The sequence below is a fragment of the Protopterus annectens genome, chromosome 15.part0, assembly GCF_019279795.1.
Source record: "Protopterus annectens isolate FY-2018-M chromosome 15.part0, PAN1.0, whole genome shotgun sequence".
Lineage (NCBI taxonomy): Eukaryota > Metazoa > Chordata > Ceratodontiformes > Protopteridae > Protopterus > Protopterus annectens.
In genome coordinates this window covers 44,948,831-44,970,073 of record NC_056749.1, presented here as the reverse complement: position 1 = coordinate 44,970,073, position 21,243 = coordinate 44,948,831, and the positions used below count along the sequence as shown (strand labels likewise).

The 21,243-nt window shown below is 46.1% G+C and overlaps 1 protein-coding gene across 1 annotated transcript in view; it reads right to left on the bottom strand.

Moving 5' to 3' along the window:
• Nucleotides 1–21,243, bottom strand: part of CENPI (centromere protein I) — a 2,543,587-nt gene that overhangs the window by 1,508,967 nt on the left and 1,013,377 nt on the right. The window contains exon 9 of the mRNA XM_044057225.1: nucleotides 2,827–2,973. Within this exon, the coding sequence (XP_043913160.1) occupies nucleotides 2,827–2,973 (147 nt within the window). The remainder of the gene's footprint in view (nucleotides 1–2,826; nucleotides 2,974–21,243) is intronic.

The following is a 21,243-nucleotide window of genomic DNA, read 5'->3' as shown; positions in this document are numbered from 1 at the left end:
AAGACACTTTGAAGGGCTCCGAGAATACACAAAGCTGGAGGCAGGCGCAACACCTGATGGAAACGTCTGTACTGGCCACTCTAGCTGTGCCTTCTATAGCATGTAACAGAAGCTGCGTAAAGGTGATAGAAATGGAAGAGAGGGTGGTCATCCAGGAGGAGAATACCTTCGTATCTGCCGACATAGAACCTGGGCAAACTCAGTGACCTCCTTGACTAGTTCCCACTGACGTCTGATCACATATGCCATGCAGTTCAGCACCTGTACCGCAAACATGGCTGAAGCATAAACCAGCTTCCCAAAACAGTCCATGGCCTGGGAGTCTCGGTCTGGTGGATGGACTGTAGAGCTCTCCTGAGCGAGCTCTTTCGTGGTGGCCATCACCATGGCATCAGCTGGGGACCCCCTACACGATTGTTGTTTGTCTGAAAGTACACTCAAAATCCTACTAGGGAGTTGGGGATGGGCTCCACCATACTGGGTTCCTTTCATGCCCAAGATGTAACCAAATCCACAAGTGGATCCAAGGGAGGGGACACCCAGGAGGTAGAGGGTCCTGTGTCAAATGCCTCAAGAAACACAGACTCATCAGGATTAGGTTTTTGGACAGACCATCCCCCACGCTGGTAAAGGATTTCCATGATGTTCCCCAAATGACACATCCTCCGGGGGTGACCAAGAGGAACCCTCCCCTTCCTCTAAGTTGGTGTCTTCCATGAGGGACTCTGGCAGGGAGTCCATGTCCCTCATTTTACACATATGTTTCCAAGGGAGTTGCTCGGGGGAGAGTCTTTGGGGAGGGCTCGGAAACTGCTGGCTGTTCCCGTGAGGGAACTCTCTGGGGGAGGGGGGGCAACAGGCTGTCCTTGAGGGGCCAGGATGACTAAATTCAGACCAGAAAGAGAGGGAGCCAGGATGGACTCAGAGGACAATAGTGTTAAGGGTCTCAAAGCCAAGAGAACCCTCTCCACCACTTGGAAAGCAGAAGGAGAATGAATCCCGGAAGCTAGGACCAAGACCAGGACTGTAACTCCCTGCATCAATGGGGCAGCCGGGCCCCCAGGTACTAAGACTCGAAGTGGAAGAGCTGACTCTGAAAGCCTCAAAGCCAACATCATCCCCTCGGATCCAGTGCTGAGGCTATGCCTCCAAGAGTCGGACGTCTCCCAGCTAGTCAGAGACGAATGACTCAGGGCATTGGTCGGTGTAGAGGTACGAACCATACGCGCTACCCCCTCAACGGCGAGGGGCCTCAGATTTAAGGACTTCGAAACCGGAAGTCGGATCAGAGGGGGAGTAATGGGCATAAAGGTGGACTACATGCTCCCAACCCCAGAGGGGGCAGGCAAGACTCCCATCTGGATTTGGGTCCAGATAAACTGCATCATCCTGCCCACCTTGGCTTTGGAGTAGCTGCTAGTGGACCGGGTGGAGGAAGCCACAGAAACTGGCCTGGAATGGCGCCGGGGAGAGGCTGATAAAGGGTATTGGCCCTCGAAAAACCTCTGGCTCTGGGGAAAAAAAGGGTGAACAGAACAGAGGGGAGCCCAGGCTGGCAGCCGGGTGAGACATAGCTAGAGGCTCAGCTGAGGAAGCGTGGTTAGGGGACCACTTCCTGGGCCTATCCCGGTCTTTGCACTTGTGGTTCTCCCTGTCCCCGGACCTCTTGGCAGGAGGTTGAGTCCAGGGGCCGGAGAGGAGGAAGGAGCAGAAGTAGAAGTTGAAGCAGAGACCGCCGAGGAAAGAGGCCCCTGAGGATCAACCTGTTCATTCTCTTGATCAATGTGTGGGGGTTGAATCCCGAGCAGATTGAACAGGAGGTGTGCAGGTGTGGGACCCCCTAGACAAAGCACGCACAGAATGTGGCCATCAGAAGGGGGACGCTTGTGTCCATAGCCTGTGCATTTCTGAATGAAACACACATACACACACACATACAGCAATAAGATAAAGGAGGAAGGAAAGAAAGAAAGAAGAAGGGGGGGGTTTAGAAGACAGACGCCCGAGTGCAAGGGTAGGGATACAACTAGAAGTAAGAGGAGCCTAAAAAAGCTAGAGAAAGTTGAAAGAAGAAAAGTTTTTAAATAATTCACTCACCAGAACCTGGTGCAATGGACCACGATGCTAGCTTGACGCGTGGCAAACGAGATCTGAGGGGAAGGAGGAGGGAGACAGGGACATTACGGTTAGGGTAGGAGCTTGGATCTCATGCTGCAAAATGCGGCTGAGTCAGATCCGTACCGGATCCATGTCCTACAGGTTGAAGACCAAATGAAAACAACTTCAGAGCAAACGTTAGTTGCTATGTCCACTATGAGACACACCAGAGGCCCACTATGAGAAACCACAGAGGCCCTGATGACTATGTGCAGGTGATCTACAAGCTTATGGGCAGAAAATAATGTTATCATTGGTGAAACAGAAGCCTCTTTGAAAAGACTGCATGCGGCACAATATAAACTCAGGATCCGTTACTCATTTATCATGACAGACTGTGAAGGTCACATGACAGACTGCGGAGGTCACATGACAGACTGCGAAGGTTAGTCGGTATACTCCTCGAAAGCTACATTTTCCCATAACAAACCTTGAAAAGGTCAGTACCAGAACATGCTTAAGACAGACAAAACCTCACAATAAAAATGTAGTATCATTAGGTCTAATGAAAGAAAATATCCACCACAAATGCGTAAAATGGTCTAAATGAAAAGAATTAGGCAGTTATATCTGGATTATCAACAAATATAATCTATCCAATTAAAAAAAAGAAGCTGTACATCAAAACAGTCTTATTAATTTACTCTGAATGGTCTGTGACAAACATACCTCTATGTAATAGATGTTGTCTAGTAGATCAGAAAAGCTGTGCAGTTGTTCCACTGGTACAACTTTATTCCTTGACAGGAAAGAGATTTTTTCACTCTGCTCAACCGTCTTACTCCTAAGGGGTGGATTTGCGTTGCTGTTCCACTTCTGCAAGGTGGATAAATGGAGGGAAGAGTGCATATTACTGTTTATCCAGACAATCTGAGCTGCCGTGCAAGCAGAAACTCATCTACAAATAGCAATGCATTCTTCCTGTCCAGCCTCAAGTCTAGTTCACAGCAGTTCCAATCAGTTTCAGTAATAAATCTTCAATAAATGAAGAAATAACTTGCACCAACAATGTACATATGGTCCATGGAAACAGACTTCACTCATTCATTTGAAACATCCACAAGATTTGCCAGTACATTCTTACTACTACAAAGCATTCTCTGCTTATGAAACAGTTACAGACAACAGCCAGGTGCTCAAGAGATTCATTTATTTATTTAAAGACATCTGATTACCAGAAAGTACAACTGAGTGAGGCCCGAGGAGAAAGGCTCCAAATTACTACAAAACATTTTAAGAAAAAGAAGTTGTGTTCTTACCATAGTGTTCCATCTGTGTTGTTGATCTTCATTCATTCATGATGGATGGGTTTCAGCTCTGTCCTCGGAACAGACTCGGCAGATATACAAGCTTGTGCCAGCTAGAAACTCTCGAGCTAGGGTTACCTCTCCTCAGATCAAGTTTGCCCGTAAGGATAAGAAAGCGGAGACTTTTAGCAAATGCCTGATCGTGTAACCAGGACCAAATCTGCCTGATCGTGTAACCAGGACCAAATCTGAACCTCCAGATGTCTTTTGGAGGAGGTAGGAGGGTGGGATGTCATGAATGAATGATAAATCAACAACACAGATGGAACGTTATTGTAAGAACATAACTTCTTTATCTGATGTTGTTAATCTTCATTCATTCATGACTGCTGGGACAGAGTTCATAGCTACTTTATGTCCCAGGAGGCCCTATGGAAAGATATTCCTGAGCACTATTGAGCAAAAGGATGCCCTCCCCCCCTGAGACCATGTCCAATTTGTAATGAGTGATAAAGGTATGAGGGGTTGCCCAAGTGGCTGCTACAAAAATGTCATCCATAGAAGATCTGAAATGAAAGGTCACTGAAGCAGCAACTGATCTGGTTAAATGTGCCTTGATTTTAGTTGTCAAACGCATTTGATTTTGTTGATAGACAAAGGAGATGCAGTCTCTCAGCCATTTCGCCAAAGTGACTTTGGAAACTGATTTTGCTAACTTGGGTCCTGAAAAAGACAGGAACAACTAGTCAGATTTTCGGAAAGATTTTTGTCCTAAGTAGAAATGCAATTGTCTATGTACATCCAATAAATGCAAACAATATTTGCCTTTATTAGAAAAATTTGGGAAGAAGACTGGCAGGTCGATAGATTGATTAGTATTTGAGTCCAAGACAACCTTGGGTAGAAAAGGAGGGATTAGTCCGAAAAGATAATCTCTCTTTCTGGAAGACTGTAAGGACGTTTTATGGACAAGGCCTGTAATTCTGATATTCTTCTCGCTGAGGTAATGGCTACCAAGAATAAAGTCTTCCAAGACAAGAATTTTATATGGCAAGTGGCAGCAGGCTCAAAGGGATGACGAGTCAAAATTTGTAGGACCAGCGTCAAATTCCAAGGTTCAATGGGCTCTTTTCAAGAAAGTTTTACAGAGACAGTGAGATATTAAAGAGGAATCCTGGAAACCATTATGGAAGTCTGAGATAGCTGCTAAATGGACCCGGATCGTGGAAGCTGAAGCTCCTGAATGGAATAAGGTTGATAAATACTACAACACTGAATTATTTCGAGCTAGAAAGCGGTTGAGTCCATTCTCTTGAGACCAAAACATAAATCCGTTCCATTTACTATAATACATTTTCCTGGTGGATGGTTTAAGGGAAGCCAGAAGTATTTTTCGTGCAAGAGAAGATGGGTTAATTTACTTGGCAATTACCAGAAGTGGAGGTACCAAGCTGTCAGCTTGAGGTTCAGTAGGTTTGGGTGGATCAACCCCTGTGGGTGTGACAGTAGTCCTGGAGTTTGATCCAGAGTCCATGGGTGGTGAACCAGGTGAGGCCAAAGGAGGGGGAAACCAGACTTGAAGGAAGAGAATAGGGTGCAATGAGGATTACTTGCTTCTCAACTGAAGGGCTTTCTTTAGAAATTGTGGAATCAGAGGGAAGGCATAAAGCAGTCCCGGGGGCCAATTGTGTACTAGAGCGTCCCTTGGGGACTCCCGCTGAGGGGGGATTAGGGTAAAGTAGCTGCTGCATTTGTGGTTGGTGGGAGACATGAATAGATCACAGCAAGGCTGACACCAGCAAAAGAAAATCTCCATCACTGCTTTGTGATTGAGAGACCACTTGTGAGGCAGGAGAATGCATCTGCTCAGTTTGTCCGCAATCACACTGGAGTTCCCAGGAATGTGTGTTGCTACCAGAAAGCGGTTGGAGGTTATTGCCCATTGCCATACTCGTATGGCTTCTCGACACCCGCTGCTCTGGCCGCCCCTTCGGTTCGATGTGCAATCAACCGTATGGATGAGTTAAATATAGATTCCAGGGTGGCAAGCTGTGAGGCAACTTTGTCACATACCTCATCAGACACTGCTCCTGCTAAGGTTCCCAAGACTTCTGTGATCAGGTCCATTTGGAGATGGGTATAATGCTCCAAGTAATTCAACGATCATATGTCAAAGATCATTGAAGCATAAACCTGCTTCCCTAGTCTGTCCATCATATGAGACTCCTTGTTTGAAGGATGGACAGCAGAACTCTCCTCTGCAAGTTCTTTTCTTGTGGCCGCTGCCACCACCATAGCATCTACTGCCAAGCCTTTGGACAAATGGGCCTGATCCACTGGAGGGGAGAGTATATTATCCACTCTCTGCGGGATTGGCTCAACAGTGTCAGGGGCCTTCCAGGTGCACTGCACGATGAGCTTAACCAACTCATCTGCAGGTGGGGTCACACAGGAAAGTAGAGGGTCGGGCACGGAAAACCTGCAAGAATACAGATTCCTCCAAGGAAGGGTTGATAGACTTCCAGTCACCCGTCTGTTTCAAGATCTCCAGCATGTCTCCAAAGGAGACATCCTCAGGGGGCGACCATGGGGACCCTTCCCCCTCATCGTAATCTGCATCTTCGGTGAGAGATTCCTCAGAAGAATCAGTGTGCTTCCTCCTGGATGATCTCTTACGTGGTGGCCCTTCAGGGAGAAAGTCTGAAGAGAGGGCACCCTGTGATAGGGTATCTTGCTGCTCCTATGCGCGATGTCCCAGAAGAGTGGACTGTTGCAGCTGCGAACCAGAGGACATGTATATGTGACATTCTGGCACCGAAGGAGCCCACTGCGTGCCTGCTGAGGTGAGTGCCCTCTCCATAACCTAAAAGGGAGGCCCACCCAAAAAGGGATGGAAGCCCAGAACTGAGAAAGGCAATCTCGGAATTGGGGGTACAACCAGCTCCGACTAGCCCACCTTCAGGAAAGGAGCAGTGAGAGCACTTCGAGCTGCCAAAGCAACCAGAACCATAGACGGCACTGTAGAAAAACCGGCACTGTACTAGGGGTCACAGTGCTGACAGACCAGTCACGGTGTCAAGGGTGGATCGGCTCCGACTGAGCCATGGTCCACATGGTAGGTTCTGGAACCATGATAAGAGCTACCAATGCAACGGAAGTAGCTGGCACAGGGACAGGCATTGGCATTGAGGGCTATAAGACCTGCGGGGAGGCTGAAGTAGAAATATAGGTTGGAGTTTGTGGAGAAAAACCTTTGGCTGCAGGTGGGAGGGAGGTCCTAGATGGAGTTAGGATGCCTCTGGCTGCTAGGAGCTGATCCACAAGTCTCACTATATCGAGCTCTGAAAGGCTCCTGGTGGAACAGGATGACATCTCCGATGGAGATTCAGGTTGGTCAAGGAATGGACTTAGCTGCTGTCCAACAAAGGGGTCAATGGACAGGGAATATCGGGTCCTAGCTAGTGTCCTGACCTTCGGCATCCATGGTCGGAAGACCAGAAGGTTGTGATGGGGGGGGTGGAGTGATCTGTTTTAAGGGAGAAGCTACTGTTGGTGCCAAGAGGGTCTGTGGTACTGTACAAGGTGTCGGTACCGTGGGAATTGTGGTTGTTGGTTCAGTAATCAAAGAAGGCACCATGGATGGAGTTCTAGGCTGCAGTGCCGGGGCAGGTGTTGGAGTCATCTTTGCATGTTTAGTTTTCGGTTCCATATGAACCTGGGCCTTAGTAGTTTTTGAATCCTGGGACTGAGGAGACGATGGAACTGAATTGCTCCTCTTCTTCATGTCTTTTTTTAGGAGGGGTTAAGACCTCTGCCTCAGATAAAGCTTCCAAGAAAGGGGTTTTCAAGAGACCCTTTAAGATTAGTTTGTTTTTGCGTTAAGGTTCGGGCACTAAAGCCTTTACACGAGAGTTTTTACGGGGTGGAATCTTTAAATGAGGTACTCCTAGGCAATAAAGACACGAGAGATGACAATCAGAGTTTGGCATCTTCCTGCCACATTTGTTTCACTGTTTAAATCCAGTAGTGACCTTCTTTGTCAGCCATTATCAAGAATAGCGATAAGAACAATCAAACCGCAACTGAACAATGCATATCCTGATACGCTACTAGGAATACACACACACGCACATAGAAGAAAGACAGATTTCTTTTTTTAATTTATCAGCAAAGCTAAATAGAAAACTACCCAAAGGGTAAAAGGAAGGGAAAAAGAGAATACCAAAAGGGAGAGGAAGGGAGGGGCCTGTACCAATGATGGTATTTAGAATACAAGAAGGTAGAGGAAGGGAGGGGCCTGTACCAATTATGGTATTTAGAATACCAAAAGGTAGAGGAAGGGAGGGGCCTGCACCAATGATGGTATTTAGAATACCAGAAGGTAGAGGAAGGGAGGGGCCTGTACCAATGATGGTATTTAGAATACCAAAAGGTAGAGGAAGGGAGGGGCCTGTACCAATGATGGTATTTAGAATATCAAAGGCTAGAGGAAGGGAGGGGCCTGTACCAATGATGGTATTTAGAAAACCAAAAGGTAGAGGAAGGGAGGGGCCTGTACCAATGATGGTACTTAGAATACCAAAAGGTAGAGGAAGGGAGGGGCCTGTACCAATGATGGTATTTAGAATACCAAAAGGTAGAGGAAAGGAGGGGCCTGTACCAATGATGGTATTTAGAATACCAAAAGGTAGAGGAAGGGAGGGGCCTGTACCAATGATGGTATTTAGAATACCAAAAGGTAGAGGAAGGGAGGGGCCTGTACCAATGATGGTATTTAGAATACCAAAAGGTAGAGGAAGGGAGGGGCCTGTACCAATGATGGTATTTAGAATACCAAAAGGTAAAGGACGGGAGGGGCCTGTACCAATGATGGTATTTAGAATACCAAAAGGTAGAGGGAGGGAGGGGCCTGTACCAATGATGGTATTTAGAATACCAAAAGGTAGAGGGAGGGAGGGGCCTGTACCAATGATGGTATTTAGAATACCAAAAGGGAGAGGAAGGGAGGGGCCTGTACCAATGATGGTATTTAGAATACCAAAAGGTAGAGGAAGGGAGGGGCCTGTACCAATGATGGTATTTAGAATATCAAAAGGTAGAGGAAGGGAGGGGCCTGTACCAATGATGGTATTTAGAATACCAAAAGGTAGAGGAAGGGAGGGGCCTGTACCAATGATGGTATTTAGAATACCAAAAGGTAGAGGAAGGGAGGGGCCTGTACCAATGATGGTATTTAGAATATCAAAAGGTAGAGGAAGGGAGGGGCCTGTACCAATGATGGTATTTAGAATACCAAAAGGTAGAGGAAGGGAGGGGCCTGTACCAATGATGGTATTTAGAATACCAAAAGGTAGAGGGAGGGAGGGGCCTGTACCAATGATGGTATTTAGAATACCAAAAGGTAGAGGAAGGGAGGGGCCTATACCAATGATGGTACTTAGAATACCAAAAGGTAGAGGAAGGGAGGGGCCTGTACCAATGATGGTATTTAGAATACCAAAAGGGAGAGGAAGGGAGGGGCCTGTACCAATGATGGTATTTAGAATACCAAAAGGGAGAGGAAGGGAGGGGCCTGTACAAATGATGGTATTTAGAATACCAAAAGGGAGAAGGGAGGGGCCTGTACCAATGATGGTATTTAGAATACCAAAAGGTAGAGGAAGGGTGGGGCCTGTACCAATGATGGTATTTAGAATACCAAAAGGTAGAGGAAGGGAGGGGCCTGTACTAATGATGGTATTTAGAATACCAAAAGGGAGAGGAAGGGAGGGGCCTGTACCAATGATGGTATTTAGAATACCAAAAGGTAGAGGAAGGGAGGGGCCTGTACCAATGATGGTATTTAGAATATCAAAAGGTAGAGGAAGGGAGGGGCCTGTACCAATGATGGTATTTAGAATACCAAAAGGTAGAGGAAGGGAGGGGCCTGTACCAATGATGGTATTTAGAATACCAAAAGGTAGAGGAAGGGAGGGGCCTGTACCAATGATGGTATTTAGAATATCAAAAGCTAGAGAAAGGGAGGGGCCTGTACCAATGATGGTATTTAGAATACCAGAAGGTAGAGGAAGGGAGGGGCCTGTACCAATGATGGTATTTAGAATACCAAAAGGTAGAGGGAGGGAGGGGCCTGTACCAATGATGGTATTTAGAATACCAAAAGGTAGAGGAAGGGAGGGGCCTGTACCAATGATGGTACTTAGAATACCAAAAGGTAGAGGAAGGGAGGGGCCTGTACCAATGATGGTATTTAGAATACCAAAAGGGAGAGGAAGGGAGGGGCCTGTACCAATGATGGTATTTAGAATACCAAAAGGGAGAGGAAGGGAGGGGCCTGTACAAATGATGGTATTTAGAATACCAAAAGGGAGAAGGGAGGGGCCTGTACCAATGATGGTATTTAGAATACCAAAAGGTAGAGGAAGGGTGGGGCCTGTACCAATGATGGTATTTAGAATACCAAAAGGTAGAGGAAGGGAGGGGCCTGTACCAATGATGGTATTTAGAATACCAAAAGGTAGAGGAAGGGAGGGGCCTGTACCAACAATGGTAAGAAGAAATACCAACAAGGCAAAAAAAAGGGGGGGGGAAATTCACTCACACAGAAAGGGAACGATCTGTAACTATAAATGATTAAGAAAGGAAGCATTATAGAAGAATATAAGGCTAAATTTCAAAATATTGAGAAAAAAACAGAACACTTAGCTTGAGAGCTGGCCTGACGCATCTTAAACCTCTACACGGCAAATAAGATCAGAGGAGATGGGCACTATGGGTAACCTTAGCTCGAGAGTTTCTGGCTGGTGCAAGCTTGTATATCGGTTGAGTCGGTTCCGAGGACGGAACCGAAACACATCTGTCATGAATGAATGAAGATTAACAACATCAGATCAATACTTTTACAATCTTCAGAAATAAAACAAAAACATCTGTAGTTTAAATAATTTTAACCAATTAGTGAATTAGTGATAATAAAAAAACACTGGTTAAGAATCGATACAAGTTACAAGACAATCTTAATATTTACAGAAATATTAGATTTAGAGTAATTAAAACTAAATTAGTGTAATACAAACAAGAACGGCAAAATGAAGTGAGCGAAAAACATGCTTATGGTATATTTACAGAGAAAGTCAGGGAAGAAAATTTGATAGAAGTAAGGAAGCAAGTGAAGAAAGGAGAGTCAGAACGTAAAAGGATGAAAAAGCATTTGTTCACATTTCGGGATATAGCTAATCCTGGTTTTGAGCAAGAAAAAATCCAGATTTTAGCTAGGAAGTCTTTCAGAGTGGTTTTGAAAGATGAAAGGGAGGGTATTGACCTGGTGGATACAGGTAAGGAGCTCCGGGCCTCAGCAACCTTGTACGAGTACAGACAATGCCCAGCAGATTTGATAGGTTTGTACACAGGAGTTTTTGGTCACTGGATCAAAATGACCATCTGGAACGTAGTTGTGCAGAATGTTTTAGTGCTGAATAGGCAGAATGATGCAGGATAATTTTATAGGTGGTAAGAAGCTGTGCATATGTTAGTTGATGAGACAGTTCTAACCAATTTAGGCTTTTTAGTGTTATACACTGGTGGATTCTGAAAGGTGTATTTGCTGCAAATTTAGCAACTTTGTTACTGCATTATTCAAGTTTTAACTTTTGTGAAGCCTGGAGGTTAGTAAGGATGGCAGCGCCATAAAAAGGTGTAGCGGAGGAGATAAGTAGTGACAAGTGTAGTTTTAGTTGCATCGGTGAGAATGTTTTTGGCTCCTAGTTTTGATGAGTTTTTCTTATACAATTTTGTATATGCAGGTTGAATGTAAGCTTATCTCCTATCACCCATTTACTATGAGAGGTGACTTCAATGGCTGCGTTATCAACAGAGAGGACTTCAAATTTTCAATAGGGAAGCCTACAAGGAGTTTACGTGTTTGCGTGGTAAGCAGTAGCGGTGATTACATATTCGTGCCGCACACCACATTTAAACGTAAAACAAGCACAGTTTCATGGCTGGCAACAGTGCTGCTGGCCAGGAAACTGTGTACAGCAACACAGATAGCAAACCTGGTTACCGCAGAGCAAACTAAGTTAGCAGGATTGCACAGAATACAACAATAATTACCAGGGTTTATCATATAGCAATTTATACGGTCCAAACACATCACAGAAAGTACAGCTGTGTACACTTACCATAAATGTAGATGTCAGAGTGTATTCACTGCTGCAGTCCTAACCATTGGGTTATCCATGCTGTGGTAGCCCTCAGTCGGTCTGAACACCAGTCTCAAGGTTTTGTGAGTGGGCTGCTGTCGCTTGCTGGATGACGTCAGCTCGTCTGAGCTATAAAGGAGAGCATGCGATGCCATTACCTCGGTTTTTCTTGCCTTAGCCAACCAAAGAAGTCCAATTTTAATAATTATTAGTAGTCCTGGGGTCAGACACCCCCACAGAAATAAGTGTCTCTCTAGGGAAAGAAGATATCAGGGGGATGGAGGGAGGGAAAGCATGACTGCAGCAGTGAACATACTCGAACATCTACATTTATGGTGAGTGTACACAACTGTACTATGTTCTTCATGTTTCACTGCTGCAGTCCTAACCATTGGGAAGATTCCCAAAGCTGAGGAGAAGGGTGAAAGGTTAATAGAAACTTAAGATTGGGTGAGCATGCCCTGCAGAATTGCAGAGGCAAACCCAGCCCTAGCTTTTGAGAATAGATTCAGATGGTAATATTTGGTGAAGGTGTGAACTGAAGTCCATGTGGCAGCATCCAAGATGTCCTTGGTTGGTACCCCTCTAAGGAATGCTGTGGAAGTAGAGGTTTCCATAGTGGAATGGGTTCTGATGGTCCTAGGGGGTGGTTTTCCATGCAAGGAGTTGCAAAATTGGATGCAGTGTACTATCCATTTGGAAATGGTCTGTTTGGATATTGGTTTCCCCTGTGCCCCTGTTTTAAAGCTGACCAAGAGCTAGTCAGTTTTCCTGAATGTCTTTGTATGATCCAGATAAAATCTGAGCTGCCTGTGCACATCCAAAGAATGCAGTATCCTTTCCTCCTTATTCTCAGGGTTAAGGAAGAAGGTGGGCCGGTGGAATGCCTGGTTGAGGTTACCATCCAAAACCACCTTTGGCATGAAAGAGGATTGATTCTCAGGGAGACCCTGTCTGCATGGATGATGATAAATGGCTCAATGGCCTTTAAAGCTTGAAGCTCTGACACTCTACTGGCTGAAGTAATAGACAGGAGAAAGGCAGTCTTCCAAGAGAGGTACTTTAGTTCTGAGGATGCTGCAGGCTCGAAGGGAGGCAGAGTAAGCTTTTCTAAACTGCAGTTCAGGTCCTAGACTGGGGGGGGGGGTCTTCTGGGAGGCCTGATATTAGAGGTTCCTCTAAGGAATTGTTTGATATGAAGAATTACCAAGAAAGTATTGAGAAAGGATAGGTCCAGGATGGGACGCCAAGTCCCCTCTTTCCTGGGAACAAGGAATAGGCTGGAATAGAATCATTTTTCAACTTGTTCTGGAGGTACAGGTTCTACTGCCCCTAGGGATATTAGGTTTTGCACCTGCTTTAGTGCTTCTGCCCACTGGTTCAGTGGTAGGTCTGGGTGCCCTCTTGGAGGTGGTAGTTCTTGGAAAATGAATTTGTACCCCTGAGCAATGATTTTTAAGACCCACTGATCTTTTGTTATAGAGTTAAATGGGTTTTGCTTTGTGCCTGCCTGTTGGTGCAAGAAAGGACCAGTGTTTAGAGGGAAAATTTCTGCAGAACCTAGGAGGTTTATTTGAAGAAAATCTTTAACAGTCTGCATCAATTTTGCTTCGTCTTCCATCTTTTTAAGTACCTCTTCAGTTTTCTGTCTGAACAAGCAGTCTTTGTCAAGAGGTGCATCCATGACTTTAGCTTTGACATGATCAGGGAAAGGTTGTTCCCTCAACCATGCATGTCTTCTGATAACAGATCTTGTCATTGCTGCCCTGTTAGAAGTTTCTACGGTGTCAAATCCACAGTCCAAGGAGTGCTTTGCCACCTGAGATGAAGACTGCAGTAACTCCTGAGATGAAGAGTGCATTAACTCGGCTATCTCTTTATTGTTGGCAAAGTCTGGTAAAGCATAAATTTTCTGTTTCAAAAGTTCCAAAGTGTGATGTTGATATTTTAACATATGGAACTGACAGTTGAGAGCCCTTATCATTAAAGTTGTAGAGATATATCATTTTTACCCCATCTGTCCAGGGCCCTAGATTCTTTGCCTGAGGGAGTAGGATTCTTTGCAGAGGTAGCCTTATCTCCCTGAGTAATCACTTCTGGATCTGCTATAGGAATTCTGTAGAGGAATTTATGTGAGTCAGGTACCCTGTAGTACCTGTCAGGTTTTCTGGGGGCAGGTGGAAGGGTGTCATGGATAAGTCTAAATTCTTGGTAAACATCACCTACCTCCAAGATGGGTGGGATGGCCAGAGGCCTGGGGTCGGTCCAGAAACCCTCTTAAGTCTTTTCTTGGATTGAGGGAAATCCGTTGATTCCCATTGGAAGTGTTCCCTGAGGGTGCGGAGGGTTCCCCAAAGGAAAAGTCCTCCGGAGGTGATGCAAAAGGAATAGATACTTCTGCAACTGAATCTTCATAGCCAGTAAGAGGATTTTCCTCTTCAAAAACAGAGCAGTCAGATCCCTCTGAGTCTAAATTCGAAAGGATAGCTGGAGTGGCCTGATTATCCCGGATGAAAGTGATGAGATCCTCCACATTTTAAGCATTCTAGTTTGAGGAGGGGGAGGAGTAGTGGAATGGAGACTTTTTGCTGCTTTCTCTGGAGTAGCTCCAAGTCTGGCCTGAAGAGTATCCCTCGGTGCTGTCAGTGTGTGTTAGTCGAAAGAGAGGACGAAGGCCTTGAAGTGAAATCCGAAGTGCGAGCGGTATCCTCGGAAGCCAGTGCTTGCTTAGCGGCTCCGGACCAAACCGAGGCAGAGACAGCCAAAGACTCATTAGATGATGCAGTCATCTGCGGCATACAGGACTCCGAAAGGGTTTCAGTAAAGGCCTGTGAAGTAATCAAGTCGGGCATCAGGGGCTGCGAAAGTACCTCAATGAATTCCGAAGAACTGACGACCCATTTAGCAGTGGTGTCGTCGGAAGGCTTGGCCTTATGTAGTCTGTCTCTACGCTTATCTTTACTTTTTTTTGGAAGATCTGGGGTTTGCTGACTGACAGATGCCATACTGGTAATCGGAGACAGAAGACGAAAATAACTGGCTACAAACAGAGCTCTACGACGAACAGTTCTACTGTTAAAGAGTGCACAGAACCGACAGCGGGGTATATCGTGATCTGGGCCTAAGCAAGTGATGCAGTAAGAATGGAAGTCTTGGTGTGGTATTTGCTTTCCACAGCCAAGACAGTTATTGACTTTTTTGGATATCTGTTAGTCAAAGTACTTAGGTTTAGACGTTTTCAACTGAAGTTTGAAATCTGGAAACCGCCTACTGGCACTGTTAGGAATTGCTTCTGCTACAGGCTCCACGGCAAGAAAGACTGAGGTAATGGCATTGGCAGCTCTCCTTTATAGCTGAACACAAAAGGCTGTAGACTGCAAATGCCACTGCACCAGAAGAATGATGAGGATGTATCGTAAAAACCACTTTAATAGATAATAGAAATGAAATAAAACACACAGATAAAAGTTTTACGATACATCCTCATAGTTCTTCTGGTGCAGTGGTATTTGCGGTCTACAGCCTTTTGTGTTTAGCTGCTCTCCTTTATAGCTCGGACGACCTGACATCACCCAGCAATCAACAGCAGCAGACGCACAAAAGCTTGACTCTGGAATTCGGACCGACTGAGGGCTACCACAGCATGGACAACTCAATGGTTAGGACTGCAGCAATGAAACAAGAAGAACATCAGTGTATGCACTGCAGAATATTGTGGAATGCCATTACAGGCATTCTGTGCAAAAGTTGTGTAAATAATCTGTCAGGGTACATGAACTGCCATTTGAAATAAATATTCAGGGGAGTGTGTGTATTGAATAAGGACACACAGACAAAGTGTAGGGAAAGAGGACAGGTGAAACGTCGTAATGTACCTGCAGATGAAAGCATGTAAATGGAAGTAATTTGTAGCAGGAACACTACTCACACATGGTATAGTACAGACTTCATAGTGAAAAAATAAGTTATGTCTTACCATAACATTGCATCTGTCTTGTAGATCTTCATTCATTCATTACTGATAGGACTTCTGTTCCGTCCTCGGAACCGACACGGCTGCTACCAATCTCGCGCCTGCCAAAAACTCTCAGCTAAGACCTACCCACAATGCCCCTCTCATAGTCTTTTCAGATCGAGCTTGCCCGCCCGTATAGTATAGAGATAATAATAGTGATATAAGGAGGCTCTGTCTGGGCAGATACCTTAACTAATAAGGAAATCCTAAAGTCCACCAGGAGTCCAGGCAGGGGGAAGGAGGGTAGGAAATAATGAATGAATAAAGATCTACAACACTGATGGAACATTATGGTAAGACATGACTTCTTTATACGATGTTGTAAATCTTCATTCATTCCTTACCGATAGGACCGAGTCCCAAGCTACTCGAGTCCTGGGTGGCCCTAAGGAAGGACATTCCTGAGCACCACAGAACCAAAAGATGCCCGTCCTCTGGAGGCTAAATCCAATCTGTAATGAGTGATAAAGGTATGAGGTCTTGCCCAAGTGGCTGCTGTGCAGATATCATCCATAGAGGCTCGGGAATGAAAGCCCACTGAGGTAGCTATCGATCTAGTAGAGGAGCCTTTATTCTGGAAGGCAAGGACACTTTCTTGTGATGGTAGATGAAAGTAATGGCAGGTGAAAGTAATGGCAGGTGAAAGTAATGGCAGGTGAAAGTAATGGGAGATGAAAGTAATGGCAGGTGAAAGTAATGGCAGGTGAAAGTAACGGTGTTCCTGAGCCAAGAAGATAAATTCATTTTGGAGACAGGCCTACCCAATCTGTGTCCTGCAAAGGACACAAACAACTGAACCATTTTCCTGAAAGACTGAGTTCTATCCAAGTAGAAATTAAGTTGCCTATGAACATTGAGGGTAGGCAGAAGGTATTCCCCTCTATTTGAATGATAGGAAAAAAAAAACAGTAGGTCAATAGACTGGTTAATGGAAAACCCAGAAATGACCTTGGGCAAAAAGGAGGGGTCAGTATGTAGAGAAACTCTTCCCCTATGAAAAATCAAGTAAGGTCTCTTGACACTCAAGGCCTGCAACTCAGATACTCTTCTCTCTGAGGTAAAGGTGACTAGAAGTACAGTTTTCCAAGACAAAAAATTGACATCACTGGAATTAGAAGGCTTGTAGGGAGAACATGTTAACGACTGAAGCACCAAAGTCAAGTCCCATGGCTCTATAGGAGGCTTGACAGGAGGTTTAATATGTAATACTCCGTTCATGAAGGTTTTGCGCAGTCAGTGTGAAATAACAGATGAACTGTCAAATCCACTGTGGACGTTTGCAATAGCTGCTAAATGCAATGTTAATTGTCAATGCTGAAGCTCTTGCGTGCAACAGGGTAGAGAGGTATTGTGCAATCTTCTGAACAGGCATGGAAAAAGGGTCTATGTTATGTTCTTTGGCCCATCTAGAGAACCTAGTCCACTTACTGGAATACATTTTTCTGGTGGAAGGTTTGTGTAAAGCCAGAAGGATCTCGCGAACAAGGGATGAAATATCAGGTAGCGTGGCAATCATCGGAAGTGGAGAAACCAAGCCGTAAGCTTGAGGCTGTGGAGACTGGGGTGAATCAGTCCCTGAGAATAAGACAGCAGTCCTTGGGATTGATCCAGGATCCATGGGCTGTGAATCAGATGAGGCCATAAGAATGGGAACCAGACTTGACGGGGCCAATAAGGGGCAATAAGGATCACTTTGATTCGCAACCTTTGAGCTTTCGGTCAAAAATTCGGGATGAGGGGAAATGGGGGAAAAGCGTACAGTAGACCCAATGGCCAATCGTGCATCAGAGCATCCCTCGGTGACTCGCCCTGAGAAGGGATCAGGGCAAAGTAGCTTCTGCATTTGTTGTTTAGGGGCGAATCAAACAGGTCGTAGCAAGTCGTGCCCCAGCGGCGGAAGATTTGAGACGCTATTGCTGGATTGAGGGACCCCGTGTGAGTCCTCAAAAAGTTCCTGCTCAGATTGTCTGCAATAAGACTGGAACTCCCGAAAATGTGCATTGCTATGAGAAAGCGGTTGGAAGTCATCACCCAATGCCAAATTGTCATGCCTTCCAGACACAGGGGATAAGACCTGGTTCCGCCTTGTTTGTTGATGTACCAGATAACTATCATGTTGTCCGATTGAATTGCAATGGTACCGAAGGCAGGGATGTGTGGAACGCTTGCAACGCTAAGAAAACTGCCCTCATTTCCAGGACATCTATGTGCAAACTGGCCTCCATAGGGGATCAGATGCCTTGGACCGTCCTTTTTTTGGAAATGCCCCCCCCCCCACACACACACACACACACACACACACTCAATCAGGGGAGCATCCGTGGTCACCGTGGCCCTGGGCTGGGGAAGACAGAATAGTCAACACCACAGATTTGTTTCTGGCTTCATCCACCACAGCACTGTTTCATGCAAAGTTTTGTAATGCGTATCATGTGGTCGGGTGGGTTAAGATCAACCATTGTGATGAAAGGAGCCATTCTAATAGTCTCATATGCAACCTCGTCAGTGGTACTAATGTAATGGTTGCTGCCATACAGCCCAATAGTTGTAGTACAAGGCGTGCTGGTACAAATGTCTGTGGAAGGAGGGCTTGAATCTGGTTTCTTATTTTTGAAAGCCTGTGAGGAGGAAGGGAAGCTTCACACGGCATTGTGTCGAAGATCGCTTCAATGAATTCCAGTGCTCTTGGTGGAAACAAGTGTGATTTATCCATGTTGATCGTGATACCTTGGCGAAGACCAAGGCCTTGAGTGAAAGAGAGACTGAGGATGAGAAGGTTCCTGGTCATGGCGGTAAGGAGCCAATCGTCTAGATATGGAAACACCTGGTGTCCTTGTAGTCAGAGATGAGCTACTATGACTGCCATGCATTTGATGAACACTCTGGGGGCTGTCGAGAGACCAAAGGGTAGTACTCAGAACTGGTAGTGATTGGCTCCCAGCCGGAAGTGGAGAAATCTCCAGGAGCGTTTGTCCATCTTTATGTGGTAATATGTGTCCTGAAGTTCTACAGAGCACATCCAGTGGTCCTTCCCCAGAAAGGGGAAAATGGACTGTACCGTGACCATCCAGAATGTTTGAGGCTTGATAAATTTGCTTAGTAAGCTGAGATCCAGGATTGGTCTCCAGTCCCCTGTCTTTTTTGGCACTAAAAAGAACCTCGAGTAAAACCTGGATCCCCTCTGGTCTGGTGGGACAGGTTGGATGACTCTTTCTTAGCAGCTTTTCAATTTCTAAGGCTGCAGGCTCCCTATGGCCAGGTGGAATATCAGGAACTCGTTTTACGGGTATGGGAGTAAGGGCGAATGGAATATGGTAACCTCTGGATATTATTTTCTGCACCCACGCATACGTTATGAGTTGCCAGGCCAGTAGATGCAGTGAACATAGACTCCAGACTGCTTCCAGAGGAAAGCAATTGGGCCGTTGCTCAGGAGTGCTGGAGGGGTTGGCCAGATAAGGAATCCCTAGCACCCTGGTTGCGCGGACCTCCTCTGACCTGAAAGGGGCATCTTCCAGATGAGTTGCCCTCTCTGCCCCGGGGGGGTGGGGGGGGATTGCTCATCATGAGTGTTACGAAAAGATCCTTGGGACTTTTTGAACCACAATTTCCCCCACATTCTGATTCCTAGAGTAGGATCTCTGAGGGGTGAAAAAACATATGCCCACAGCAGACAAGGTCTTTCCGTCCTTCTCACTACGAGATAGTGTGTCTCTTCTTACTTTGGGACCGAAAAGGAAAGATTTATCAAAAGGCACATTGGCAAAGGTAGATTTAAAAGGGTCCGCAAAGTCACACAAATGCATTCAGGCATGCCGTCTCATGACGATGTCCAATGCGACTGCTCGAGCTGTCCCCTTGGTAGTGTGAGAAATCAAGTGCATAGAGGAGTTTGAGATGGATTCCAAGGTAGTTAGCTGAGAGGTAACAGTATCACGCACCTCCTCAGGCAGTACACCTCTGCCAAAGAGGCAGACTTTTCTGAAATTAAGTCTCTTTGGAGGTGAGTAAAGTGTGCCAGGTAATTCAGTGACTGAATGGCAAAGGTCGCTGAAGGGTAGGTCCACTTCCACAGTGTGCCCATAGCGCTAGACTCCCTGTTCGGGGGACGAACTAGCTTCACTTCCCTCTTGGTGGCTGCCGCCATGACCATGGAATCAACTACCAACTGTTTGGACTAGTTGGGTTGGTCTTCAGGAGTGGACAAAATTTTATCTGGCCTCCTGGGGAACAGGTTCTATGTTGTCCGTGGCCTTCCAGGCATGCTGCACAATAAGCCTAATGAGCTCATCCGCAGGTGGGATCACCCAGGAAGTAGATGGTCGAGCACAGAAAGCCTGCAAGAACATAGACTCCTCCGAAGAAGGGTTGGAGGGCTTCCAGTCTCCCCTCTGCTTGAGAATTGCAAGAATGTCTCCAAATGAGACGTCTTTCAAGGGAGACTGAGGGGACCCTTCTCCCTCTACATAAATCTGTCTCTTCAGGGATGTTCCTCAAGAGAATCAAGATGCTTCCTCTTGCAAAGTTTCTTCCAGGGTGGCTCCCCAGTGGGGTCTTCTGATGAGGACTCCGGAGAAAGGGATCCCTTCATGGGCAGGTCTTGTGGCTGCCGTGCTTGAGATCCCAGAGTAGGAGGTTGGGACAGCCGCATGCTGGGGGGGGGGGTTCTGGTTCATAGGTTGGTACTAGGCTATCTGCCCGAAGGCATTTATAAACCTAGCCGGAATGTGCTGGCTTCCGCCACTCCCTTAGATTAGTTCCCTGTGCCTCTGTCCAGAACAGCCATTGAAGTGATCCCTGGGGTAAACTTTCTGTTCCCATCCACTTGTCAAGGTTTCTCTTGAAGAGGGTTGGCGAGGAACTCTGCCTAATGTAGATTGGAATCTTGTTCCAGAGCATGGGAAGTCTCTGGAACAGGAATCTCTCCCTCCAGCACGTCTTATTTATTGTTGTGGTGAGGTTTAGATCCCTGGAGCGTGTGGCTCGAGGGGATATGGTTTTCTTTAGGTGGAGCATGTCCATCAATTCTGGGTTGGACATGGCCCTGTACATCAGGCAGAGATCACCTCTGAGTAGGTGGTATGCAACAGAGTACGCTGGAGTTTCTTCAGTCGAGCTGCATAGGGCATCTGTTTGAGGCCAGTGATCCTCTTGGTGAGGTACTTCTGTGGTCTTTCCAGTTGTTGCAGGTGTCTTGTAAGGTACATCCCAAATGGGGCATTGTACTCTATGATGGGTCTGACAAGAGATGTGTAGAAGGGCCCAATGACCTCTTTCGATCTGGATGCAAACCCTTTTGTGATTAGGTGGGCCACAAAGAAAAATTTTCTAAGCACTTAGTGTCAACTGCGAGCCTGTTGAAGCAAGAACCCTCTCTCCATAACCTCGAAAGCAAACCCGCCCGAGGAGGGATAGAAGCCCAGAACCAAGAAGGGCGACATTGGAACCAGGGTCACACCCCGACACTAGGAGTTTCGAGAGAACCAGCCGGGGGAGCTGTGGCCGTAGATGTCGCCACATAAAAAAATTGGTGATGAACTAGGTGCCATGGTGCAGACAGCCCAATCACTGCTCCGAGAGTGTGCCAGTTCCAAAGGAGCTGTGGCACCAAGAGTAAATTGGT